The sequence below is a fragment of the Psittacula echo genome (genome assembly GCF_963264785.1).
Source record: "Psittacula echo genome assembly, chromosome: 17".
Classification (NCBI taxonomy): domain Eukaryota; kingdom Metazoa; phylum Chordata; class Aves; order Psittaciformes; family Psittacidae; genus Psittacula; species Psittacula echo.
Genome location: NC_137753.1, coordinates 6,572,211 through 6,599,325, shown reverse-complemented (window position 1 = coordinate 6,599,325; position 27,115 = coordinate 6,572,211). Strand labels below are relative to the sequence as shown.

Here is a 27,115-nt window from a genome sequence, read left to right as displayed (position 1 = left end):
TAAAAGCTATCATGTGTACTAAAAGAAATAAAATTATTTTATGTATTTATATTCCAGGTGTAAAGATCTTAGCAGAATCCCTTCCTCGCAGAAATTCTTCCCTTCTTAGAATTCAGCTTGGTGGTCTTTTTCTGAGGGATTTGGCAACAGAAGGGACCATATTTCCTGTTCTCGTTTTCCCAAATCCTGTAGGTGAACAAAACCGCTTTAAGTTACTATGTGAGACACATATGTATGAAAATAGTTACATTCCAAAGCTCAGCACTTTTCTTTGTGTCTTGTCCCAGAAAGAGAACCTAAAAGTCTTGAAGTGTTCCACTTGTTGAACTTAACTTTTCCCCTCCGTTTCCAAAGATCGTTCATAGAACTCCTCGTGTTTGCGCTGTATGCTTGTTAACATTAATGTTACAGTTAATATGTGTTGGGAAGAAGATAGTTTGATGAATGAGATTTGATATTTGGAACTATCAGCATTGCTACTTAATCAGTGGTTGTATTTTTTCATAAAACTTTTTGGTCCAAGTAAGGTTTTACTTCACCTGTATACTGTTAAACTGAAAGCAGAAATACAGAACTCTTCTTTTTTCCTTCTGAATGACTTGCTGAACAGGTTTCAAATATCTCTCCTGAGGAACCAAAATTTGAATCTAATTCCATGAGAATTTCCCATGTATTCTGTACTTTGTAATTTGTTGAGTGGTAACTGAAATCCGCCCTTCAGACTTCAGGCTCTCTCTGCTACACAAGTAGATAATGTTAGCTGCTTAGTCATGCTTCCTTCTCTTGCTTGACTGCATCAGAGATAAAAAATGCATATAATAATAAACGAATCATAACAATATAATATAATAATATAATAATATAATAAATGAATAATTCACTTATAAAGTGACTATAAGACTAATACAGAAAAGACTTCTGTGCTTATATCAGTGGCTTTGTTGATTTTATCTAAACAATCTTTTTCTTATAAATTCTTCTCAGCAGAAAGAGGTTGGCTGCATGTCTTCCTTTGGACTCCAGAGTTTGTCCTCAGAAATGACTAATCAGAACACTGGTAAAGATTTTGTTATGTGTTTGATGGTAACAAGTGTATCAGATCATTCCTACAAAGCACAATTTCAAAACTGAGTGCTTAGAGTTTGAATTCATGCAAATGCTCTTGCAAATAGTAAAGATAAAATCATAGAAGCTTTGTTCAGGCATAAGGGTGCAGGTAAGAAGGATTTTCAGACACATACTGCTTTTCTGGTAGTTCAGTTAAAAATTAGTTACTAAATTCTGTGGGGTTTGGGTTTTGCTTTTGTCCATTTGTTTGTTTCGGCCTTTTTTTTTTTTACAACTACTTTTTGTAACTTGTGTTTTATTTGGTTGCAGATCCTGATGCCCCAGTATTTGAGATGCTTTATGAAAGAAATCCAATCCACAGCACTTTCGAGAGGCGCTTGGAAGTCAGTACCAGACCTCTCAATATTATTTACAATCCACAAGCCATTAAGAAAGTAGCTGACTTCTTCTACAAGGGAAGAGTTCATACCTCAGGTTAACCTTTAATGTGTTTGGTTTTTGGTGGGGTTGGGTTTTCTTATTTTTGGTGGTATAACATCTTTTACTGTCTTTGATTTTTATCTGTTTTTATTCTCAGAAAAGCATTAATCTAAGAATCTTCATTTCAAATTAATATGCTGAGTCTTTGCTGAATGTTTTTTCCTCCTGTTATGGCTGTTTCTTTGTTTAATTGAATCAGAGATTTCACTTGGGCAGAGTCCTGAAACTTCAGCTTTAAAATTACAGGTTGCTGCTCTATGCATGGTGGATGTTCATGCTGTCTAAATTAAAATGAGTAAATAAGGAGGCCTGTTTCTGTAATCTCTCTTAGAAGGTGATGGAGAACAAGAGTTTTGAGAGGACACTTAAAAGCAGAACATTTTTTATAGTAATGATACAGAGGAAATTGTGTTCTAACTCCTGTTGTATCCCTTCTGATGGTTAAATTAAGTCTGATCTTTGAGAAACATTATTTTTAGATGTTAAACATACTGGTTCCCTAAGCTTCTAAGGACAGCAAGATTTAGGAGTCTAGTACCTGAGTGTGCAACATAAAGCATCTGCTTTTGCAGTTTCAGTTGTTAAAGTTCAGTTTCTGAGGGGATGAGAGGTGAGAACAAGGAACATCAAAATGCTCTTGAAGTACCAAGTCTTTTTCTGTTGATTTTGGCAAATACCAACAGATTTAGGTTACCTAGCATAAAGGCTGGGATGATAGTTACCCTTTCTCACAAGATGAGAATATTCCATAAATGTTAGAGGTTAAAACAAACCAACCAACCGAACAAGAAGACTTCTACAAACTTCTTACTGTTTAGTCCAGATTTCCTCTGTTGCCATACTTATGACCTTTCTGTCTCCCTTAAATTAGAATTCAGGTTGAAGGTCTGTAAAATAAAGACCAGAAAAAGGTTTGGGAGTGTTTTTTTGGTGGGATTGTTTGATTTGTGCTTAGATGCTTCTTTTTTCCTCTGAGACAGGCTGGTGTATAGGTACAGCCAGTGGCTTTCAGCTGCTGTTTTCCTGTTCTCTATTTCACTGCTAAATTTTTAAGTAGTTATTTTCTCTCTTTTTTTCTTACCCTGTTCAGTAACAGATGAACAAAATTATACCTAGTCAGTTTTGTATCTCTTATGCAGGTTTTGGATATCAGTCTGAATTAGAGGCAAGAGTGGCTGAAGCTGCCAGAAGACAGTACAACAAGCTGAAAATGCAGACAAAAGCTGAAATCAGGCAAACTATTGATCGTTTACTTGTAGGAGACTTCATAGTAAGTTTTTGCCTCCTAATGTTTATGTAGGCTTTTTTGATTTTGCCATGTGTTTTAAGACTTGAAGCTCTAGAGAGTGGGGTTTTTGTTGGTGTCTGTTTATTTGGTGTTCTTTTTAAGTAAGTGGGGAGTTTTACATGTGGTATTACAGTATTCCTTTTGCTGTCAGTCCATTCTTGTGCAGATGTGTTGTGAGTAATAGCAGAAAGGTATTTTTGTGTTCAGGATCCCCACATGATCTGATTTCATGCCAGTATATTGGCTCCAGTGTACACTGGAGCTCTGTTACATCAAACTTATTAAATTTATGCATAGCTTATGTAGAGATTATTTTCTGAATGAAAAGATTGTTCTAGTTTATTTGGTTTTTGCTCATCTGCAGTTTTCAAGTGGCATTAGTTATGTGTATCAGTATCATTAATCCCTAGCTTTGGAATTAGCTATATTGATGCAAGATTCCTGATCCAGTCTCACGTAAAAGGTAGATGCCTTCTTTTAGCTATGCAGGTTGATTCACTCTCCTTGGCTCACAGATGGGGAGTCCCTCAGAGAGGGCTTTATTGCATCTCTCTTAGCATGGGATGTTTCACCTACTGAAAATATCTCTTCATGGGCTATAATTGGAGTCTCTGGTCTGACAAGCTACCAAACCATAGTATGGCTCAATTTGTGAAGGTTAGCTCTTCAGGTGAAAAAGTGGCTAACTACATTGATTTGTCTGATACGACTTTTCTTGCATGTGAGGGGAAACTATTTCTTACAGCCTGTTATATCTTCTTAACTTCCAGGAAAACAGCAAAAGCTGGACTGTGTGCCTTGATATTTCTGCCCCTCAGGTGATATTTCCTGATGATTTCAAATTTGTGGATCCAGTGTTAGTTGTTGTAGATCTGGGAAGAATATTACTTACCAATTCTCAAGGTACAATCTAGAATTATTGCAGCTTTCCTTTTTTTTCAGTCTTCTTCCAGAAGCTCTTGTCTGTGTAGAAAGTAGAGATGTCTTAAGGTTATTTCCCCTATATATGCCTAGAGTTTCACATCATAATTCTGCTATTATCAATAAATATTTAATTAAGATTGGTTTTAAAAATAAAATGGGGGTGTGCAGGGTTTTTTTTTTGTTTTGTTGGGAGTTTCGGGTTGTTTGGTGATTAACTTTTAAATTAAAGGCTCTCATGTGGTATCTTGTACTTCATGAAGGCTGTGAGCAGATGCGAAGTTAGTGCATCAGGCACTTTACCATGAGATGATTTTAAGCTTAGAATGGTGTAAGTTTTAGCTGTCAAATGCTTTTCTGGGACAGTGCTCCCAGTGAAAGTATCTTTGAATAAGCTCTGCAATTTTGAGTCGCGTGGATCTCTGTTCTTAGCATGTGTCTATAGCTAGCTGAATGAAAGTGAAAGAAAATTGGTGTCCTGTGTTTGTGTCAAAAGTTAGATCCTTGCTTCTTAAATTACTGCTTTTTTCCTGTTCCAATAGGAAAACATTGCAGGAAGATGAAAAAGAAAGTACAGTGGAACCTGTAAATAAAATTAGACCTACTTAAAATGTAGCTGGACTATATGGTGTGTGAGGATATGATAAAAAAAAAAATGGAAGTGATATCTATATGATATGCAGTTCCTTTTTTAAAAAGTACAGCTGTAGGATGAGCTGCTCTGTGGTGCAGTGGAAAGCTGAGGTGTGAAGCCCAAAATTGAAACAGTGAAATGTTGTTACTCTGGATGTCTCTGAATGATTTGCTTTTTTCTTGCGTGAACTAATCTTTGCAGGGATTCAGTAGCTTCCTTTTTAGTAAATTCTTTCTTATGGCACACTGGAAAAACCCCCCACAAATTGTTTATGTAAGACTGGGTTGTATTTCCCTGTGTAATTGAGGCATTGGGCTCAAAGAGTAGCTTGAGCTTAAAAAAGAAAAGAAAAAAGCAGGTAAAAAAGGATAGTTTTGGAAGGTGTTCCTGCTTTGTAGAGCATGATAATAATCTGAAAGTTAATATTAGGGAATAAAGTTAATTGAACAAAACCTTCTGATCATGTATTTATTGTAGTTAAGTAGCTCTTACCTTTCAGTTGGGTTTGAGGATCAAAAGAATTGCATAGACAGAGTAAGGGATTTTATTTTTTAACAGCTTGGATTAAAAGTAAATCTTACAGTAAGTGGGTTAAAAATGAGGCAATAGTGTCCTTTAATAGATTTCATAACACATTGTGCCTGACATCTGCATGCATGTCAAAGAAGTGTAGTAGATTTTATGTTGAGAAAATAAAAGGGACAATGAAAGGAGAGAAGGACAGTAGTGGATATGCTTTGTGTTTAAAAAAAACACAGCTTCAGCCAGGATGATCAGGTAATGATGGGAATTAGCAAGGAGGGAGGAGAATACTTTTGTTTACTTGTTTGTTTACTATTACTTTTCTAATCCACAGAAGAATCTAAAAGGAGTACAGATACTTTTTCTTCAGAAGTCAATGAACTGAGTGATGAGGAATATAAAACACCTCTTGCAACTCCTCCCAATACTCCACCACCAGAATTTAACACTAATAGTGACATGAAGATGTCTGAATTTACTGGACTAGAAATAAGTGAAGAGCATCTACAAGCACACTTAATGAGTAAAAGAATGTATGAGAGATACACACTTTCATTTATGGACCTTCAGATCATGGTGGGCCGAGTGAAAGACAACTGGAAACATGTTCAAGATAGTGACGTGGGTCCAACTCATGTGGTAGAAAAATTCAATGTTCACCTGCAGTTGGAGCGCAGGTTGATCTACACGTCTGACCCAAAATACCCAGGAGCTGTCTTGTCTGGAAGTCTGCCTGACTTGAAAATCCACATCAATGAAGACAAAATACTGGCTCTGAAGAACTGTTGCACGCAGCTGAGTACATCTGAAACTAAGTCATCTGATGCCCTGAATTTAGGGAAAGACAAGATTTTTGCAGAGGTAGACCACCTTGGCAGTTTGCATGATTCTGTGATGAACCTAACCCAGAGTGTTGTGATGCTAGAGCAACACACCAGGGAGGTTCTTGTTGAGTCTCAGCTGCTTTTGGCTGAATTCAAAGTAAACTGTATGCAGTTGGGTGTTGAAAGTAATGGGCGATACATCTCCGTACTCAAGGTTTTTGGCACCAACGCTCATTTTGTGAAAAGGCCATATGATGCAGAGGTGTCCCTGACTGTTCATGGCCTGTTACTGGTTGATACTATGCAAACATATGGAACGGATTTTGATCTTTTGATGGCTTCTCATAAGAATCTGAGTTTTGATGTGCCAACAGGAAGTCTTCGAGACAGCAGGGCTCAGTCTCCAGTTTATGGACCACATGATGCACGTCCCATTGATGCAGCTAGTTTGGCAGAGAGATGCACTACAGCTTCAAGTACTTCATCTGGTAACAATGGAAAAGATCAAGAGTCCCTGATAAAATTAGAGTATCAGTTTGTGAGTGCAGAATGTCCATCAATGAATTTGGATTCCAGTCTGCAGGTGATCTCTGTACAGGTGAACAACCTGGATATCATCCTTAACCCAGAGACTATTGTTGAACTGATTTGCTTTCTCCAGAAATCTTTCCCGAAGGAGAAAGAAGATTCCAGTCCTCAGCCTTTAATAACTGACTTGGAAAAAGATTGGAGGGAACAGGAAACCTTCCAGTCAACTTATGTACAGAATACAGAGGTAGCAGTTGATATTCACTGGTTAAATATACTCCTTCTCAGGACAGTTGGCATGACAAATGGAGAAAAATATGGCAGAAAAATTGCAACAGCCAGTATTGGTGGCACCAAAGTCAATGTCTCCATGTGTAGTAAATTTGATGTAAATGGCTCTCTGGGATGCCTTCAGCTGATGGATCTAACACAAGATAGTGTTAAGAACCAGTATGTTGTCAGCATAGGGAATACAGTGAGGTATGAAAATCTCATTGGTGATGTAGATTACTTGGAATCTTTATTCTTCAGGCTTGATGATGGGAATAGCCTTCCAGATGCATTAAGTTTTACTTTCACAGAAAAGTCAAAAGAGGAATGTTCTCTGAACCTCAAAATGGCCTCTTTACACTACAACCACTCAGCTAAATTTCTGAAAGAACTAACTTTGTCAATGGATGAATTGGAAGAGAATTTCCGCAGCATGCTGAAAAGTGCAGCTTCAAAAGTTACCACAGTCTTGGCAACTAAAACTGCTGAATACAGTGAAATGGTTTCTTTGTTTGACACACCACCACGATCAAGAGATGTTGCCAACTTAGAAGATAATGAAGGCTATGCCTTTGGATTACAGCCACTCAAAATTGATACTATTAAACTTATATTAAATGTAAACATTGAGTCACCGATAGTTTCCATACCTCGAAAGCCTGGTAGCTCTGAACTGCTTGTAGGTCATCTAGGACAAATATCCATTCAGAATTTTGTACCAGGAGAAGATGAATCTACAAGTGATAGATTGCAGGTTGAAATTAAAGACATTAAAATGTATTCTTTAAATAGCAGCCAGTTTACAAGCAAGAAGGAGCCTGCAATTGAAATATCTCATAGGCTGCATTCTTCTTCAGGTCCTGCTAGTGTTAGTAGCCAGGAGGAACCCCATTTTACTCGTCATGACTTCTTTGAATCATTACACAAAGGCCATGGTATGTTAATCAGAGAACTCTTTAATTATTTTAATATGAGTAGTGGATGGTACTAAAAATGTATATTGACCATAGGTCTGTTGTATATTTTGTCTCACCCATCCTCCTGGAGTACACTGCTCAATTTTAATTACAGAGGACAAGTTATTTTATTTATATCCATTATTAGTCTTCTAAACAAAAAATAGTGTCTTTCCTGCAGAAGTTTAACATAACGTAGTTACATATACTTATTTTAGCATTTCTAAGAGATTCTGAGCAAGTTAAATAGGTACTATGTTACCTCTGCTGTATAGTCTTTACAGGAGTGTCAATTCACTTACTATGATACTGTTTTAATTTGACTTTCTCTTAACAGCTTTCCACATTCTGAATAACACCACCATCCAGTTTAAATTGGAAAAGATACCACTAGAAAAAGATTTAACTTTTCCTCTGAGTAATGAAGACTTCGGAATATCAAGCATTATGAAGATTGAAGGGAAATTTGTTAACCCTCTTCAGGTATAGTAATGCAATGTTTCCATTATCAATATAAAAGTACTTCCCTGTGTAGAAGATAAGTAGTTTTAGGCAAATATCTTCAGGTTTAATATGTTGGTAGTTAAGAAATCAGGTCCTTGTACATGTGAATAGAAGAGACAGTCTTAAGTCATAACATCAATGACCAAAATTTAATCTTGTTTTGGAGCATTTAATCTTTATAAGTTAGTCTAACTTTTACTTACCATGAACACCTATCACAGAAGGAAAATAAATGTGTCACTGTCCAAATATGTTTATTTGCAGTTCTAGTAGAAACTAAGAATTAAAAAGCCATTATCTCTAAAAAATCTCTTCAGGAATAGAGATTTTAAATAGACAAAACTGAAACTTCTAAAGCTAAGGAGACAATGGCTAAGTAGAATCCATGTATTCCTCCATAATCTCAGCATGGTAAATTAAGGCTAGTTTATATGATGAGTTATTTTTAATTAACACTTTCCCTGGGAATACAGGGTATCCTAATCTAGGATCCTATATTGTATGTTTCCAGATGGTCATCTTGCAGAGCTAATACGGAACTGGTTTGATTCAGTTTTGCATTGTACCTTGTTCTGGATTATTTTTCACTTGTGGACAAATTTAAGATTTGTCTTGTTTGAAATTCCACAGCCTTTTCACTCATGAGTTTTAAAATAATAGGTACAGATTTTATTAATATAGAGTGTTCTAATGTGAGGATTTTTTTTTTTTTTTCTACATTGTAGGTGGTGTTAGCAAAACATGTCTATGAACAAGTCCTTCAGACTCTGGATAATTTAATTTACAGTGAAGACTTGAACAAATTTCCAACCACTTCTGTATCTTCAACTTGTCAAAGTTCTCCTTCAACATCACTTCCTAGTACAGGCACAGAATTCTCAAGTGAACGGAAAGAAAATGGTTTATTCAGCCATTCTAGTTTTAATTCTGTTCCAAACAAGTCAGTAGCTAACAGGGAAACAAAATCTTTTACTCAGATTCAAGCAAACTTTCATATCTCAGAGCTCCAGGTGCAGTTAAGTGGTGACCTTACACTTGGTGCACAAGGCCTTGTCAGCCTTAAGTTTCAGGATTTTGATGTTGAGTTTGCTAAAGATCATCCTCAGACTTTGTCTATTCAGATTGCCCTGCGTTCTCTGCTGATGGAAGATCTTCTGGAGAAGAACCCAGACTCTTTGTACAAGAATCTCATGGTGTCCCGTGGAGCACCCAAGCCATCCAGTTTAGCACATAAGGAATATCTTTCCCAGTCTTGTCCCTCAGTATCCAATGTAGAGTATCCAGATATGCCCCGTTCCCTACCTTCCCATATGGAAGAAGCACCTAATGTCTTTCAGCTGTACCAAAGACCAGTTTGGTCCTCCCGTAAGAAGCAAAAAGAAGATGCTGATTCCGAGTATCCTCTGACTCCACCTCCTTCTCCAACAGCAGACAGATCCAAGTTGCCTTGTGGAAAAAGTAACTTTGATGATTCATTGGTTCATATGAATATATTTCTAGTGGATAGGAAACATCCTGAATTTTCTTCTCACTATAACAGAATTAACCGTAGTGTAGACGTTGATTTTAATTGTCTAGATGTCTTAATAACTTTGCAAACTTGGGTAGTGATACTGGATTTCTTTGGGATTGGATCGACTGCTGATAACCATGCTATGAAGCTGCAACCTGAAGATACTCAGCAGGCAGTCAAATCAGAAATAAATACCTTGTCAGCTTCTGAAGCCCAAGAGCCTGTAAACACTAAGCTGGATCTGAAGGTATACTTGAGATGCAAAATAGTAATTGGATTGTCTGTCATAAAACATCTGGTTTATAGGAACTTAAGGTGACATTTAACTCAAATGTTTTATAGTCTCGTGGAGAAATGTGCATAAATTCAGAAACAGATTTAAAGTTCAGAAACAGTAGATTTAAAGTGTGTGTAGATGTAGTTTAAAAACAAATGTGCAAAAGTTACAGAAAGCAAAACCTTTGCAGACTGGCTCCCTTGATCTGTGACCCTCAGACCTGTGTATAGCACTTGAAGGGATGCTGAAGTTAGAGTTCTCCATGTTCATCAGTGGAGCTGTTATGAGTAGAGTTTGACACCCCCCAGCCTCATCCTGTCTGCTCTGCGCCTGAGAGTCTGGAGAGTCTAAGTCTGTGACTCTTCTTTCTCGGGATCATGCAGGGCATAGACTAATTGTGATCTCTTAAATGAGATAGCTGCTTCAATGTTATAGACGTGACGTACTGAAATTGCCACTGTGGTGTTCTGGGTACTACAGTTTATTTTTATTTAAAAGCTATTTGCTTTTTTTATACATATGTATAAATGTGTATATATACATTTAGTTATGTGTGTCTTTGCCAAGAGGTCCTGCAGTCTAACATAAAAATGACAAGTCTTGAAAGAGAAAAGGATGAAGCTAACAGTACTAGGATTTGTTCACGACAATTCTGAGTTGCTTGGGAGACCTGTTAATGTGCAAGCAAGGAAGTATAAAGGTTCCCTTCCTCCAGTGTCTCCCAGTCAGCTAATTCTTGTTTGTCATTTATGTCTTGAAATGCAGTTGTCTTGGAAAATGAAAAAGCTAACACGATTTTCCAGCTCTGAAGTCACGTTGTTTAATACCAACCTGTTCCCTTCTGTTTACGCAGGTCCATTCTTTATCGTTAGTACTGAATAAGACAACTAGTGAGCTTGCTAAAGCCAGTGTGTCAAAACTTGCAGCTCACTTGGAAGTGATTGGTGAGTAGGTTGGAGGGCTAAGGTTTTATGCAGTAGGAGGAGGTGTGCACTCGTATTGTGGTTTGAAATGGGGGCTTTTCTAGAGCTGATTGGGGTTTTTGTGTGTTTGTTTCTGGGAAAGAGGCACATTCTCTTCCTGCTGCAGCTGCTTCTGCTATTTCAGGCTTGATTTTAAGTCCTTGCCTCCCTCCCAGTTATCAAATCCTTGATCATTTTAGTTGAGGTTGGCCAGGATTTTAGTACTTCACTTTCACAGTGCAGAACAACAGTATATTACTGTTTTAGAGGAAAAAAAAGAGTTCTGTTTAAGTTTTCACAAATCAAAGTGGTGTAATCACATTTTATATGTAAAGCATAGAGTTATGTTTTGGTTAATATAATCTTTGTAGCAAAAAGACACAATTTTCTTTGAACATGAGATTTAATGTTTCATTAATGTGATTTAATTACTTGCAACATGTTTATCCCACTAACAGAAACTTTAGAGTTTTAGTACCTTATCTGTGCTTAAAGATACTAATTGCTTGCCTTTTGTTTTGCAGAGGGAGATTTAGCTGTGCAAGGAAGTATTGGAAGTCTGGCCTTAAGTGACCTTACAGCTCATGGAGAATTTTACAGAGAACGTTTCACTACAAGAGGCGAAGAAGCACTCATTTTCCAAGTCTTTAAGTATGAATTTAAACTTCTTGTTACTCAGTATTAAGCACCATTAATTCCCTGCTCCCCAAGAAAACCAAACCAAAACCCAGAAAACCCCACTAAAAACCAAACCCACAGCTGTCAGGTCTGCATGATTCTGCTTCGGATGCTTGTGACTTAAATGAGACTTTGAACATTTTCAGTCATAAACTTAAGACTTTTTAACTCTTCTTTATCCTGTAATGTACATGGCTTATGAGGAAAAATAGTTTATTTTGTCTAAAGCTGCTCTTGAAAGTATTTAGTTGATAGTTTGTTCCTAGATAAAATACTAAGTTGTTTTTTAAGTTGGAAAAGGTTTTCAACTGATGAAATAGATTTTCCATTGCTCCTTAATTTTGGAATTAAGGGTTTGCTGTCATCATAGCACACTCTTGAAGTTCTTCTGCTTTATGTAAAACAATAGTTCTTACCCTGTGACATTTCGTGCTTTTCCATTCCCTCCTTCACCCGCTGGAATTGATCAGATCAGAAATTATCCAAGTATTGTTAAGGAATTAACTTCAAATGTAACAGCACACAGATTCAGAGTGGAATCTACTTAGTATCATGCACTACTTACCTTATGCCACTCTTTAGATGTATGAAATCACAAAGATATACCTGTTAGCTGTAGTGATTAGACGTACATTCCAAATGTAGAATTTTTGTGTTTGCTTAATTAAAACTCAGTAGCACTTAAATGTATGAAATTTAGAAATAATTAATATAAACCCAGGTTTTCACACTTTCAATTGAACTAGTTTTAATTCTACACTATGCACATCAGTTATGTTATTACTATCTTTAATACAAAACAATAGCACTATTTGTAAAACCTGGCTAGGATAAGTAGAGTTTGCTTTCAACCTTTATCAGATATGGGAGGCCAGATCCATTGCTGCAACGGGAGTGTGATATTCGTGTCACTCTGCGGATGGCGTCTGTTCAGTATGTGCACACTCAGCGTTTCCAGGCAGAGGTGGTGTCATTCATCCAACATTTTACTCAGCTTCAGGATGTCTTGGGGCGGCAAAGAGCAGCAATTGAAGGACAAACAGTATGTCTGGGGTTTTTTCTGTTCTTTCCTAGCCTGTTTTTTACAGTTGAATTGCAGTGTAAGATTTATCTTAATGCATCAACTCAGGTGAGTTGAAATGATGAGGTTTCAGAGTTCTGATGTTGGTCGAGATTGCTAATACCCATCTTGTAGTTAAAAGATCTTATTTAGGAGTGTCGTACTGCTATTTGAAAGCATAGAATACCAATTTGCACATTACTGAAAACTTTGGCACTTGGATCCTGCAGCATGCACCCATACAGGTATATTTTTTTTTTGTAATGCTGGACAAAAAGGGCTTAAGATTTTATTTTGCCTTTTTCTCCACTGTTCACCAGATAGTTACAATACCTAAGGAGAACCGAATAAGAAGTCTTTCTTTTCTACTCAGGTGTATGTCTTTGATTAAGGGTGATGGCTGGTAGACTGAGAAAACCAGATGCCAAACTTCTGCATGTTAGAGTAGATAAATAATCATGACAGTCATAGCCTGTGTTGTACAAAACCTAATGTGGCAGTGATGAATATAGTTAAGTCTTGTTCAGAAAGTCACTTCTCATAGTTGGAAGAAAGAGTTAATACTTGCCTATATTAGAATGCTTCATTGTGCATCAGGAAGTTTGATTCTGAAACACCTCTCTAAATTATGCTTTTTCCCCCTTTTGTGAATATTTTTTCTTAAGTAGTCTTTAAGTAGTGAGATAAGTAGTGTCTGTTCTGCCTCTGTGATATTATGCTTCACTCCATATTGCTGCACATACTACAGAGGGGTGTGCTGTTTGTGTCGTCATCCTTTTCTACTTAGCTCATACTCTCTGCCTAAAACAAGAGCTTGAGGAGGTTTGGGTTGGTTTTTCGTTTTGGGTATAAAACCTCATAAAACCTTATTTTGTAAATGAAGGAATTTCTGAATTCAGTGCTAATCACTGTGAAATAATCACCCAGTTCCTGTACTTTAATATTTATTTTTTGTACTGACTTTTTGCTCTTCCCAGGTAAGAGATAAAGCACAGCGAGCTTCACGAGTTCTTCTTGATATTGAGGCTGGTGCTCCTGTTCTGCTTATACCTGAGAACTCAAAGTCTAATAGTCTTATTGTAGCTAATCTTGGAAAACTGAAAGTCAAGAACAGATTTCTGTTTGCGGGCATGCCGGGCACTTTTTCATTAAAGAACAAGGTAAGAACATTACTTCTTAATTTAGCAGCTTGTGTTTCTTTTTCTAGTTTTTGTGCATTTCATTCCTATATCAAAGCATGAAATGATTCTTACGCTTTACTGTATATATACACTTTGTGCTACTAGTAGTGAACAGTCCATGCCAGTGTTCAGGGTAAGCTGCTGGACCCAGCCTGCTGCTGATTGTACGCAGCTGCTCCCTTCTGCACCTTGGCTGGCTCTCTGAAACCATCCAGGCAGGGGAGATGGTTCTGTAGAACTCAGTAGAACGGGCCTTATAAGGAGACAGGACCCAGCTGGGTGCACACCTAAACGTGGGAGCATAACGAGCTTTCAGCTAACCCTATTTGGAAGCTGCTTCAGCTCTTCACCAGTGATATTTCAGCACTGGGAATGGCAGAAAATAGAGATCTGCATGGGGTGAGACTTCCTGGAACACACTGGAGAACAGAGTAAGTTTGAATTGTAATTTTTTTTTTTCTACTTTTAATGAAACTGAGCTTGTGTATTTGCTTTGACTATGTGAAATCCAGTGAAAGGTTTCCAGTAAATGCCTGAGGGTAATGCTAGGCGCAGGACAGGGAATAGTTGGTGTTGCTGGTGAGGGATGCAGCCATGAAGTTTGGGGTAAGGAAGGTCCATTGTTGCTGGCTTTCTATATCTGACCTATGCAACAAAATGGGTAGTTGTTCTGGGAACCCCCAATCCCATTTTAAAGGGGGACAGAAATTAGGTAGACTAAACTGCTTCAGCAGGTTTATGGTGTGTCTATTGCCTCCATCTGGTTTAAATATACCAGTCTTTGCTGTAAGGAAATCCTGGACTGTAATATTGAGTGGTCTTCTGTACTCTAGTGTGCCAGTGTCATTTAAGGTTTTTGGTAGATTCTTGAGTTAGAAGAAAGGATGTATGCATAGTGATTTTATTTCAACTTAAAAATACTGTGTTACGTAGCCTTGTGGAAATTTCAGGGCTGGAAATGGGTGGCGTTTGAGGTGTTTTTGTTGGTTTTGGTTGGTTTTTTTTTTAATTTTTTCTCTGTCCTATGTTTATTTTTGAGGATTGGATTTTACAAAGCAATGCATACAAGGATGCAGTTTTATTTGAGGTATTTTATGTCTTTAGAGTACCTTTCAGGTGATCCTCATTCATTAAAAAAGGAAATATTCTTGTGGAATTTAGCACTTAAGAAGTACCTTTATACATTAAAAGTGACGTTTCTATTCTAAAGACTGCTGAATTCTGTAAGAATAAGATTTAAATTTGCTGTGTTGTGCTCTTTATGCATGTCTGAGGAGCTATTAATTTGTATTTATTGCATAAATTGATGTATTTATAGATGATCTGGTGATTTTTCTTTGCATGTACTTCTCAGTCTTGTCTTTATAGTATAAACTTAAATGTTAATGTCTTCAAATTCTGAATCTTAAAATCCTTGATCATGGCTGCAATTAATTTTTCCAATGAATAATACTTAAAAACCGCATAAGGCAAGTAAGATCAATAATTAAAAACCCAAAGGAAAGTTTATGGGTAAGGATTGTACAGTGCCATCAGAAGCTGGATATAGAAAGAAGGTGGGAAATGGCAGTAAACAATACTAGTGTCACAGATTAAGGGAGCAATCCCAGAGTAAAGGGGCAAGTGGAACACTGAAGCCAAGTGACTGTTACCCGCTGGGGCATGTGAAGCTGAGTAAAATTGAAACATAAAGTTAATAAATTTAAATCAGGACAGACTAAATGAACCCTGAAACTGGCTTCAGAGTATAAACATAGTGTATAAACTTGTTCCACAGATACTTTTTGGGTAAAATAAATTCCTAATGTTGATGGGACTATTTTATTAGTGAACTATATACTCTTTGTAGGTTTTTGCTGCTAGAGAGCATCATGAAGGTGGAAAAGCTCTTAAGATTTCCACGGGATATGTGTGTGTGGAGAAATGTCTAAAATGTTATACATCAGTAAATGAGCTTTTCTTTTTTCACCTGTGGGCATTTTAACAATAAGGGTAGAGATTTATTCAATCTTAAACTTAGCTACTGCAGAGAAAATTTGGGACACATTTTGGTATGATGACTGAAATACTTAAAGCACATAAAATAACTTCATGTATAGAAGTATTTGTTCCCTTATTCTAATAAAATACGAAGTTGCTGGCATGATCTTGCAGAAATGTCTTGTTTCATCTTCTGAAGATTTTCTGAAAACCAGCTTTAAATATTTAACAGTCTTTATGCTACAGAAATGCTTGACATCTTGACAGCTGTACCCCTCTATTTCGTGCTCATTTTATTTATATGTTTGGAATTTCCTTAATTTGTTCAAACCCCACTGGTTTTGAATTAATTTCTTATTGAAAGATTTCACAGGGTTCTTTTTAAAATGTTGCTGCAATAAACTTTTTCTTCTGTTAAGGTTATAAGAAAAAATTTCGGCCATCTTTCTACAGTAAAAGATACAGGCATTCAAATAAAATACTTGTTATTTGACAGGAATTTGTTTCAACTTGAACCTGGGTGTATTGGTTTCTTAGAATTTAAATAAAAAATCTATTATTAATTACAAAACTACTTTTATTAGCAGGATTCAGTTCAATTTTCATCTCCTTTGGGAACTCCCAAACATAGCATGAAGAAGACAGCAAGCGCTGATGAATCAAAAGTAACAATGGAAGGATTGTTCATGAAAAAATCATCAGGAACAAATATGTCTAAGCTGAAGAATGAACCTGTGCTGAATACACTGAGTAAGCAACAAGGGCAGCAACCAAAGCTCCCTGTTGTGCCGAACCCTGACAGCCCAGGTGTGTGACAAACACTAGAAACCCTACATAGCTGCTCTTTTTCCTTGTAAAATAATGCAGTGCAGTTTTGCTTGTATCTTATGTGGCACTGGCGAAATAAGGCTCTGGGTCTAAAAGTTGTAGGTTTAAAAAGAAATGACTTATTAGTTTCAAGGTTGATTTTTGCAGCTTGATGGATTAGGGAATTGTAGTTCAGTTTCTGGAAGACCAGTTCTGCAATTTGGCCATGTTTTGAGATGCATTTTGCAGACATTTAAGGAGTACAGTTGGACTTTTAATTAAGAGTTTACATTTACCTGTGAGTGAGCTTGGTATCTGGTAGTTACAGATACTGATGAGTGTGAATAAAAAAGATTAAAGAAGTGGAATAACTTCCAGGAGAAACGGTATTTGTTTTGTACAGACTTTTTTTTTTTCCCTTTCTTAATGTGTTATCTCCTGTGCACTTGCAGAGGATCACATCTGCCTCTTAGACTGCATTGTGGTTGATCTGCTGGACATGGACATATTTGCTGCAGAAAGATACCACAGAGAGTGTTCAAAGGCTATGGAAGGTACTAATGCAGACTTGAGCTTTCCATCGTACTTCGTGAGGCAAACAGGAGGAAGCTTATTGACAGAACCTTTCAGATTGAAGTTACAAGTAGAAAGAAACTTAGACAAGTGAGTTTAAACACGATCACTTTATGTTGTCAGCCTAAATCCAGTGTTTTAGGTGCCTGTTACTGTATCTTAAATGTGTCACCTGCTGGTTTATAGCATTTTAAAATACTGATGTTTTTTTCCTTTGTTGTAGAGAGTTAAGTCATGCAGTTGCAGACATATCAATACATGGCAACCTGTCATCAGTCCATTGCACTCTGGATTTGAACAAGTATAAGCTGATAAGGGGACTGCTGGAGAACAACCTTGGGGAGCCTATAGAAGAGTTCATGCGGCCTTATGACTTGCAGGATCCAAGAATTCATGTAAGAGGAACTCTGTGCAGTAGAAATTCTGTCTTGAAATGTCAGGGGTATTTGTTTGGCCTTCATGGCAGGCTTTTCACCTAAAACTTCAGAAAAGCACCCAAAATTTTATAAACTTCTTATCTGTTTTAATAATAGAAGGTATGAGAAACAGTTTGAAAGAATTGTTGGCTTTTTGGGGGGGGGTTAGAGTATAATGATGATAGTGTTTTAAGAACAAAGAAACTCAAGAGCAGTAGTGTGAAAATGGATTAACTTCAAGTTGAAGGCCACACTGTTGTGAAATGTAACTTTGCCCCAGCAATGGTTAATGAAGCTCTTTGAAGGAGAAAAATACAGCAGCTCTTTGTCTGAAATAACAACACTTAGTTGAGAAATGGAAGTTAAACAGATGCTTTTAAAAAGAATGTGGGTGTTTTCCACTTCTAGACAGTTCTGAGTGGAGAAGTCTATACTTCTGTGTCATTCCTTATCGACATGGTTAATGTGAGCCTGGAACTCATGGATCCAAAAGGGAAAGATGGATGCAGCTCTTTAGCCAGGTATGAATTTTGTTGTTACTGAATACCTAATCCTGAATAATATGCTAATCTGAGAGATTGTAGGACAGGAGTTAACATAATACATGAAATTATGGTTTAATAATGCAATGAAACTGAATTTTTTAATCAGAGTCCAGATTGAGAGTTTCAGATGACCTGAAGGATGGAAGTGAATGGCACTGGTCAGAAGATACTGTGCCTTTTAAGTTGTCCTTCAAATCGGAGTTTAGTTATCAGTTGACTTACCCAAGACAAATGGAATTATAATTAAGAAAATGTTGACAGATAATCTTAAAAGAACCCAGACTTCTGCTATGTTGTTTTGTTGAGTTTTTTTAATGCAGAAGGTTCTGTGTCAGTGGGAAATATTATTACCTACAGTATAGATGTACTTTCTGTCTCTGACATGAGGTGTGATTGTTGTTGGTTTAGAAAATACGTAAATGAAAGATATTGGTAGTATACTATGCACGTGTTTAAAACAAGGGACTTCTAGAAATAAATGAGCTACAGGACTCTTAAATACATTGTTCTGCTTTTTACTCTCCTAGGTTTGATTTCAAGAAATCCAAGTTGCTTTTTGAAAGCTCTTCAAACGGAACAAAGTCTGTAAATCTGGTTTCTCATTCCATGATGGCATTTGACACACGTTACGCTGGACAGAAGTCTGCTACAGGCACACCAAATGTATTCAACTGCATCTTTCAGTCATCAAAGAACACCAGTAGTCCAGGAGCAATCCAGATCGAATTGCACTTCAGGTTGGTAGTGCTGAGATTTATGTGTTTGTTTTTAAATAATGACATTCTTGATCAGGTTTGTCCTGTTCTTAATATAGCAGTTATTAGAATCATAGAATAGAATCATAGAATAGTTAGGGTTGGAAAGGACCTTAAGATCATCCAGTTCCAATCCCCCTGCCATGGGCAGGGACACCCCACACTAAACCATGCCACCCAAGGCCTCATCCAACCTGGCCTTGAACACCACCAAGGATGGATCATAGAATAGTTAGGGTTGGAAAGGACCTTAAGATCATCCAGTTCCAACCCCCCTGCCATGGGCAGGGACACCTCAGACTAAACCATGGCACCCAAGGCCTCATCCAACCTGGCCTTGAACACCACCAGGGATGGAGAATTCACAACCTCCCTGGGCAACCCATTCCAGTGCCTCACCACCCTCTCAGTAAAGAATTTCTTCCTTAGATCCAATCTAAACTTCCCCTGTTTCAGTTTTAACCCGTTACCCCTTGTCCGGTCACTACAGTCCTTAATGAATAGTCCAACCCCAGCATCCCTATAGCCCCCCTTCAGATACTGGAAGGCTGCTATGAGGTCTCCACGCAGCCTTCTCTTCTCCAGGCTGAACAGCCCCAACTTTCTCAGCCTATCTTTATACGGGAGGTGCTCCAGTCCCCTGATCATCCTCGTGGCCTCCTCTGGACTTGTTCCAACAGTTCCATGTCCTTTTTATGTTGAGGACACCAGAACTGTACACAATGCTCCAAGTGAGGACTAACAAGAGCACAGTAGAGGGGCAGTATCACCTCCTTCGACCTGCTGGTCACGCTCCTCTTGATGCAGCCCAGGATACGGTTGCTTTCTGGGCTGCGAGCGCACACTGCAGCCGGCTCATGTTCATTTTCTCATCGATCAACACCCCCAAGTCCTTCTCTGCAGGGCTGCTCTGAATCTCTTCTCTGCCCAACCTGTAGCTGTGCCTGGGATTGCTCTGACCCAGGTGTAGGATCTTGCACTTGGCATGGTTAAACTTCATCAGGTTGGCATCAGCCCACCTCACAAGCGTGTCAAGGTCCCTCTGGATGGCATTCCTTCCCTCCAGTATATCAACCGAACCACACAGCTTGGTGTCATTGGCAAACTTGCTGCGGGCGCACTCAATCCCACTGTCCATGTCACCAACAAAGATGTTGAACAAGACTGGTCCCAACACCGATCCCTGCGGGACACCACTCGTTACCGGTCTCCAGCCGGACATTGAGCCATTGATCACAACTCTCTGCGTGCGGCCATCCAGCCAGTTCTTTATCCACCAAGTGGTCCACCCATCAAATTGATGTCTCCCCAATTTAGAGACAAGGATGTCGTGTGGGGCAGTGTCGAACGCTTTGCACAAGTCCAGGTAGATGACATCAACTGCTCTACCCCTGTCCATCAGTTCTGTAGCCCCATCATAGAAGGCCACCAAATTGGTCAGGCAGGATTTTCCCTTAGTGAAGCCATGCTGGCTGTCACTAAGCACCTTGTTGTTTTTCATGTGCCTTAGCATGCCTTCCAGGAGAATCTGCTCCAAGATTTTGCCAGGCACGGTGGTCTGTAATTCCCCGAGTCATCCATTTTCTCCTTCTTGAAAATGGGGTTATAGTCCCTTTTTCCAGTCGTCAGGAACTTCACCTGACTGCCAGGATTTTTCCATGTAGACAATGATTTTATTAATGTAGACAAACCTGCTGGCAATGTATTCAAATATAAAGACTCTTTTGGGGTGGTCAGTGGTGCTTGATAGACTGGAATTTGCAGTTATTCATTATCTAAAGGTTGTTGGACTTCATTTTTTTTTTTTTCCCCTCATTACAGTAAACTTTAGGTTTGAATGTGTAGTGAATCAGATGAAGTTCTGGCCTACTAGAATCAACAGTGGTTAAAGTCTGCCATATCACTTATATGCTTGCATATTAAAAATAATATAATATGGTTTTATATGTTTCACAAAAGCTTTTTCCCAGTAGATGTCACAGTTGCCTTTCTGAAAGAATTGATTACATACAGAAATGGCACCTCTTTCACAAGAGTCTCTACGTTCACTTCTTTATTCTGTCCTACCCTGTTTTGTTTTCCTCATCCAGATCCCTTAGAATGCTTAAAGGCACCACAGTGAATATATGTTTTGTTCTAATTCATTATTGAAACCAGGAATACAAAGTATAATGTCAATATTTAACTGTAACAACATGGTGCTCTGTTGAAGCATGTTAACAAGCAAAGAAGAGGCGGAAGTGGTATGGCTAGAGACATTGCTTTTGCCTTTTATCACTCTCACTGACCAAACTCAGTATTCTAACTCTTTTATAATACCTTCTAAAGCAGTTGCAGGAGTAGCATAAAAAAAAAAATCTGTGAACTATTTTAGTCCAATAGAAAATCTTGGAAGGCATTTTGTTCATGAAAAATCAACCAAACAAACTTCAGGCAATTGAGAGAAATTTGTTGTAAAGATTTAGAGAATGCCACGCTTCATAAGTGTGTGTTCAGAAAAACACCAAAGATTTTTATTTGAATGGAACAAAAATGCAATGGGATTAAAAAAGAACAAACAAAAAACTGGAATGGTTTTGGTGTAACTGGTGATCCAGTAGCTGCCTAGGTTGGAGGTTAGGTTGCCTTGTACAACCTAATCTGGTTATGGGTGATAGTTTCAGAGATTTTCTTCTTAACTGTTATGTTTTTAAATTTTAGCCACATAAGCATGTGTTAGGTTTTTACTGGTGAGAGCATCCTTGGCACTAGATGTAAGCTTTTGCAGAGCTCAGTGATAGTGTTATGTTGGCTCGTGCCCTTTGGAAATCTCCTGGAGAGCCAGGGAGGGTTAAAGGCTTTTACTGTTGGAAGCAGTGCAGGCAGGCTGCTTCTCACAAAGGAACTGCAGTCTTTAGAGATTTTATAGTTCAGAGTGTGGTGGATATAAAATTGTTTCATGGTATTTAAGCATGTAGGTTATTTCCCAGTTAGCATGACCAAATATAATTGGTATTCTATCTAGATAATGAAACCAAACTCTTTTATCCCCCCTAGCCAGATACTCAGAATAGGATGCTAGAAGTTCAGTAAGGCTGGCTAGCATTTTTTCTGAATGACAAAGCAGCTTCCTGTGCTGCAGAATGTTGTCAGGGTGTGAGAGGAAACACATTGTACATCTAATGCTTTAGAGGGATATGGAGCCAGGTCTGAATTTCACAGGCAGTACGTTAGGTTTGATACTGAACAGATGTAAAACAATACTAAAAAGATCAGTTTTAAAGTTGAAGGCTTTGCAAAGTAACACTGATAATGTCAATGTATTAAAGGAACTTTTGTAAGTTAATTTCTTGTTGCATAGCTTTTCAGTTTATCATTTGTATCATTAGAGCTTTGAATTCATGCAGTTAAGATCTGTTGTGTTTCTGTGAGTGCAGAGACTTGATCTATTTCAATCTATTTAAATATATATGGTTTCCAAAGGCCAGACACTCTGTAAATTATATATATCACTACAAAGTTCTGTGTAGTTCTTACTTGCTAGATACTGATAGTTTTCTCCACCATTTTAAATATATGCAAGTTCATGTATATCCTCCTCTCTTCCTAAAAGGTCTACAAAGGATTCCTCCAGTTTCACAGTTGTTCTGAACAATCTTCGTGTATTTCTGATCTTTGACTGGTTGTTACTTGTTCATGACTTCTTGTATACCCCTGGAGATACCAAAAAGCAGGAAACTCATCATTCTTCCCAGCAGCGAACTTACAGCAGTGAAACAGCTGTAGTTCCCAAAGCAGTGAAAAGTGGAGTAGTTACAAAGCGTTCATCACTGCATGTGTCTACAGAAAAGCAGCTGGAAGTTAAGGTTAATGTGACAGGTAAATGTATTCTTTTCTAGTGCCTTTCTTAGGAGCTTTTCTGATAAGAAGCCATGTGCTAGTGGAAAAATAGGTCAGCTGAAGGACCTGCTACAAATGCTTAAAATACCTTAGTGGTATTTCCAATTGCCTTGTTGATTGTCATTGTGTTTTGTTAAGGGACTGAATTTGTGGTTGTTGAAGACATGTCTTGTTTCGATACCAATGCCATTATTTTGAAGGGGACAACTGTTCTCACTTACAAGCCCAAGTTGTTGGATCGTCCTTTCTCTGGTAGTTTGTTTGGCATTGAGGTAAGAAGAAATCAATTAGGTTTTGTAAAACATCTAAAATTAGAGGAAATTGTGAAGATACTTTACTATAGATATATATGATGGCTTTTGAAGTTTGTTATTAGCAAGTTTGTGAGTAGGAATTCTGAGTACAGAAAGTGACCTTGCATCCTCTTCAGCAGAGCAGGACCAGAGTTGGAGTGCTGCAGCCAGTCTTGGGGAGACAGAGCTGAAGAAGCTCTGAACAACTGAAGAGAGAGCAATAAGAGCATTCAGAATTGAGGGTTACATAGTGTGTATAGGGAGAGTTTAAAAGAACTTGCTTGGAAGAAGAGGCTGGGCAGAACTTGGGATTAGAGAAATCTTAAGTCTTATTGTAGGCCTAAACCCAAAGAGTTTTCTGTATTAGTGATAGAGTTAAGAGTGGGGTTAAGTTTAGCATTAAAGGGAATATTTGGTTGCATATCAGAATCTCTTTTCCAGAACTTACAGCACAGCTGGGCAGTGGAAGAAATTATCTGGAGAAGTTTTGGAATCTGCTGTCTTAAAAGTTTGCAAAGGAATTCTCTGTAGAAAGCAATTTGTTCATGGCTATAGTTATGCTTCATGATAGTCAGTCTTTGATTCTGAGGTTCTTGCTAGGCCTTTTCTCTCACTTCCTAATTTTTTTAAACCCATTTGTAATTTGTAGGTGTTTTCATGCCGGTTAGGAAATGAGCAAGAGACTGCACTGTCAATCATTGATCCCGTACAAATTCAGCTGGAGCTTGTTGGGAATGCTTCCTACCCAAGTGGTTCAGGTCTGTTGGATGCTTTCAATAGTGAGGATTTTCCTCCTATTCTAGAGGTGAGATTAAATACCTGAATGAAACTGCATGCAGTAGAGGATACTAGACCATGATCTTGCACAGACTGCTTTCAAATGCATAAGAGAAGAATAAGACAGATTTTTGCTGAAGTGGAAAAGGCAAAGAAGCAAACATGCAGAAAGTGCACTTAGCACTTAGTAACGAGCGAGGGATTTCTGGGATATATTACGGAGATTAGTAGTGGGGAAAAATGTAGGCTGACATGTTAGATAGTTACTAATACCTGAAAGAAAAAGTTTTGTGGTCTGTATCTCAGTGCTTATTAGAGGGGAATCTCTTTTTACCATTATACCAAAGAAATTTATTTTTTTAATTATTTTTTTTACCTCCACTGACACATGCTTTTAGTTGTTACTAAATAATAATAAGCTTGGTAATTTTATTACTGGAGGTTTAAAACGGTGTGGTCATCAGATTCTAATACTAAATTTTATCTTCCTTTGTGGAAAACTTTGTTAATATTTGAAGTATACAAGAAAAATATGTAGAAAAGGGTAACTGAATCTTATTTTTTAATCTTCCATTTAGATTCACTTGCAAGCACTGGATATCAGACTGTCCTACAATGATGTTCAACTGTTCTTGGCAATTGCAAAGTCAATTCCTCGACAGACTAGTGCAGCTATCCCTGACACAACTGTATCAACTGCTGAAAATACTGCTAACCCTTCCAATTCAGCACTGGTGAATGAAACTTCCTCCTTGACACATGAAAACAGAGATACATCCAAACATGTGTTGGATCCTGTTCTTGGTATGTTTATAACTGCTGGAGTGAAGTTATTTTTTACGTCTAAAGGAGGTTTCTGCTGTGTGAAGCTAGACTATATGCTTAACACAAAAGATGTTGATATCTTCATGTGTAAAGGCCTTCATTAATTTGAATTATCAACGATAATATTGTGATGATACTATTTTAAAAAGTAGGGGTGGGTTGTTTTGCAGTTTATTTAGCATTACTTGTCAGTGTAAATCATCATGGAATACTTCATATGTAGCAATGATTTAAAGTGGGAGAGGGGCTACCTCTTCAAACACAATAAACTGATAGTGAAGTGGAAGGCATCACAATTACTAGTTAACTTCTTTAGCAGTCTTTGACATGCTTTTTTACAAACAAATTTGCAAATACTGTGTATGGTCAGAACCGCTGTCTGACAATAGTGAGAATACACAGTAGTGATAAGGCTTCTTCTCTGTTACTGCACTGGAGAGTCATGTAGGGAGTTCCAGGTAATGATGTTCTGAATGAAGGGTTGGTTTACAAAATTGTAGTCCCAGCTTAAATTCATGGAGTACATTGGCTTCTTGTAGGAGAATGAAAATAGCTCATGTACTCCAGAATATCAACATACCAGGTCGGGGGGTTCTGTTTTAGGTTTATTTTTTTCAAAGCAGTGCTGACTCATATGCTTTTTCTACAATTGTAATCTTATACAAACAACCCCTATTTTTCAAACAGATGTAGCTTGATTTTAGAAATGAACACCAATAGATAACTGTCTCAGATTTATGGTTATTTAATTGTTCAATTACAGAGGTGCAGCTGGCTCGCCTCCAGGAGTTGGGATTCAGTATGAAAGATTGTCGTAAAGCTCTTTTGATCTGCCAAGGTAACTTCAAATAATCTCAGCTGGCCTTGCAGACTGCCTAACTTCCAACTAAGTAAAAACTTTCAGGTTGTAAAGTAGCTGATGCACGGGCAGTATTTCCTTCTCCACTTTGGCTGTGTGTTGGCGTGTAATCTTAAGCATTCTCATTTTTCTGTTCTATTGCTGTATAGAACCTACCCCTGAAAGATTCTTCTTGCCTTTTGGGATGTCATATGTGGGGTGTTAGAGTATATTTTTGTCTGGGGGGTTGCATTGTTGTTTTGGGGTTTTGGTTTTTTTTTTTTTTATGGTGTACGTATTTGTTGCTATCCTCCACCTCTTTCTCCTTAGAGAATGTGTTTTCATCTCTCCTTTCTGAATAATATATTTTATCTACTTCTACATGTCATACGTGAAAAGAGATGGAGCTTTAGCACAAGTGACTTTAGCACTGTCATGTTTCCCACCTTGTTTATAGGCATTCATAATATTAATATAGCTTTATATTATGTTGCCACTCAGTATACAAACTTGAAAACACATTTCTTATTGTTAGCAAATACTAATGTATTTGTAATCTTCTCGTATTTATGTTAGTAAGTAGAAGACATTCAGGGTACTGTTGGTGTCTTGCTATACTTCTGAAGAGAGAGGGAATTAGTTTGCTTACATATGTTTTTTAAATAAGTACATTTTGTTGAAAAGGTAGATAATGACTGATGGCATGTTTGGTTTTGTCTAAGGTGACTTGAAAAAAGCAGCCACTTGGTTATTTAAGAATGCTGAACCTTTGAAATCAGTTTCCCAGACCTCTTCTGGTCGAGATAGGCGGGGGATTTTGCCTTTTCAGTTCATCTCTGGAGTGGAAATAAAAGCAGAAATTATATGCATTTGCTTTATTGATGACTGTATGGACTGTGATGTTCCCCTTGCTGAGTTAACCTTTTCACGTGAGTATCTTGTTTTGCTGAGTGAGCTGCATAAAATTACTGCCAGTTACCGTGTATGTTCAGCACCATGCTCTAGTTTCTTAAGGCTCTTGAAATTTTAACGGACGGTATTTTGGTGGTGGTGGTTGAGGGTGGGGTATGGGGGGGTTTTGTTTGGTTTTAGTTTTTGTTTGTTTGAAGTTTTGGTTTTAAGAAGATTACAGTCTTTGTAGTGGTAAGTTTCTGGTTTCAGAACATAACAAATGGAATCTGTCCTGAGCATGTTGTAAAACATCGCTGGATGTAAGTGTTATTTGAAGCATATTATGATACACTTTTTGTACCATCTAAATTTAAAAGACAAGACAAAACCTTCCATAGCTTGCTTAACAGTTCATGAAATTGGGAAATTTGATTGTTTTGCATTAGTGTAATATTCACTGGTTTTTTGCAGGTTTGAATTTCCTCCAGCATTTGAGAGCCAACCCCGAAGGTTATGCTCGTTTTACCCTCTCTGGAGATTATTACAATCGTGAGCTTTCAGGTGAAATACTCTGGGGTTTGTTGTTTTCTTCAGTCGAGTTCAGTAAAACAGCCTTGCCTACTGCAGTAGCCTGAACTTCACCCAACATGCAGTGCATGTAAGGGAATGTGAAGGGAAGAGTTGAATTTTGTGATAGTCTCTGTGTGTGTGTGTGTGTGTGAGAACATGTGATCCTAGACAAAATATCCTGACTTGGTATCTGATGGAGGAATGTGAAAAGTAGGGAGATTGCTGATATGAAAGTTCATAGAATCACAGACTGGTTTGGGCTGGAAGGGACCTTAAAGATTATCTCATTCCAACCCTCTG

At 37.8% G+C, this 27,115-nt stretch overlaps 1 protein-coding gene across 10 annotated transcripts in view; it reads left to right on the top strand.

Moving 5' to 3' along the window:
* Positions 1-27,115, top strand: part of VPS13D (vacuolar protein sorting 13 homolog D) — a 107,673-nt gene that overhangs the window by 12,369 nt on the left and 68,189 nt on the right. For 6 of the 10 annotated variants that reach the window (XM_080631419.1, XM_080631421.1, XM_080631412.1 and 3 more), the window contains 24 exons: positions 58-188; positions 985-1,057; positions 1,378-1,542; positions 2,688-2,818; positions 3,607-3,739; positions 5,248-7,470; positions 7,829-7,974; positions 8,721-9,755; positions 10,639-10,729; positions 11,272-11,398; positions 12,287-12,467; positions 13,463-13,645; positions 16,231-16,453; positions 16,906-17,116; positions 17,250-17,421; positions 17,851-17,963; positions 18,515-18,724; positions 22,335-22,600; positions 22,760-22,893; positions 23,564-23,719; positions 24,270-24,495; positions 25,280-25,354; positions 26,077-26,283; positions 26,717-26,806. In XM_080631419.1, the coding sequence (XP_080487545.1) occupies positions 58-188; positions 985-1,057; positions 1,378-1,542; positions 2,688-2,818; positions 3,607-3,739; positions 5,248-7,470; positions 7,829-7,974; positions 8,721-9,755; positions 10,639-10,729; positions 11,272-11,398; positions 12,287-12,467; positions 13,463-13,645; positions 16,231-16,453; positions 16,906-17,116; positions 17,250-17,421; positions 17,851-17,963; positions 18,515-18,724; positions 22,335-22,600; positions 22,760-22,893; positions 23,564-23,719; positions 24,270-24,495; positions 25,280-25,354; positions 26,077-26,283; positions 26,717-26,806 (6,702 nt within the window). The remainder of the gene's footprint in view (positions 1-57; positions 189-984; positions 1,058-1,377; positions 1,543-2,687; positions 2,819-3,606; positions 3,740-5,247; positions 7,471-7,828; positions 7,975-8,720; positions 9,756-10,638; positions 10,730-11,271; positions 11,399-12,286; positions 12,468-13,462; positions 13,646-16,230; positions 16,454-16,905; positions 17,117-17,249; positions 17,422-17,850; positions 17,964-18,514; positions 18,725-22,334; positions 22,601-22,759; positions 22,894-23,563; positions 23,720-24,269; positions 24,496-25,279; positions 25,355-26,076; positions 26,284-26,716; positions 26,807-27,115) is intronic. The other 4 variants (XM_080631413.1, XM_080631416.1, XM_080631418.1 and 1 more) reach the window with 3 other exon arrangements.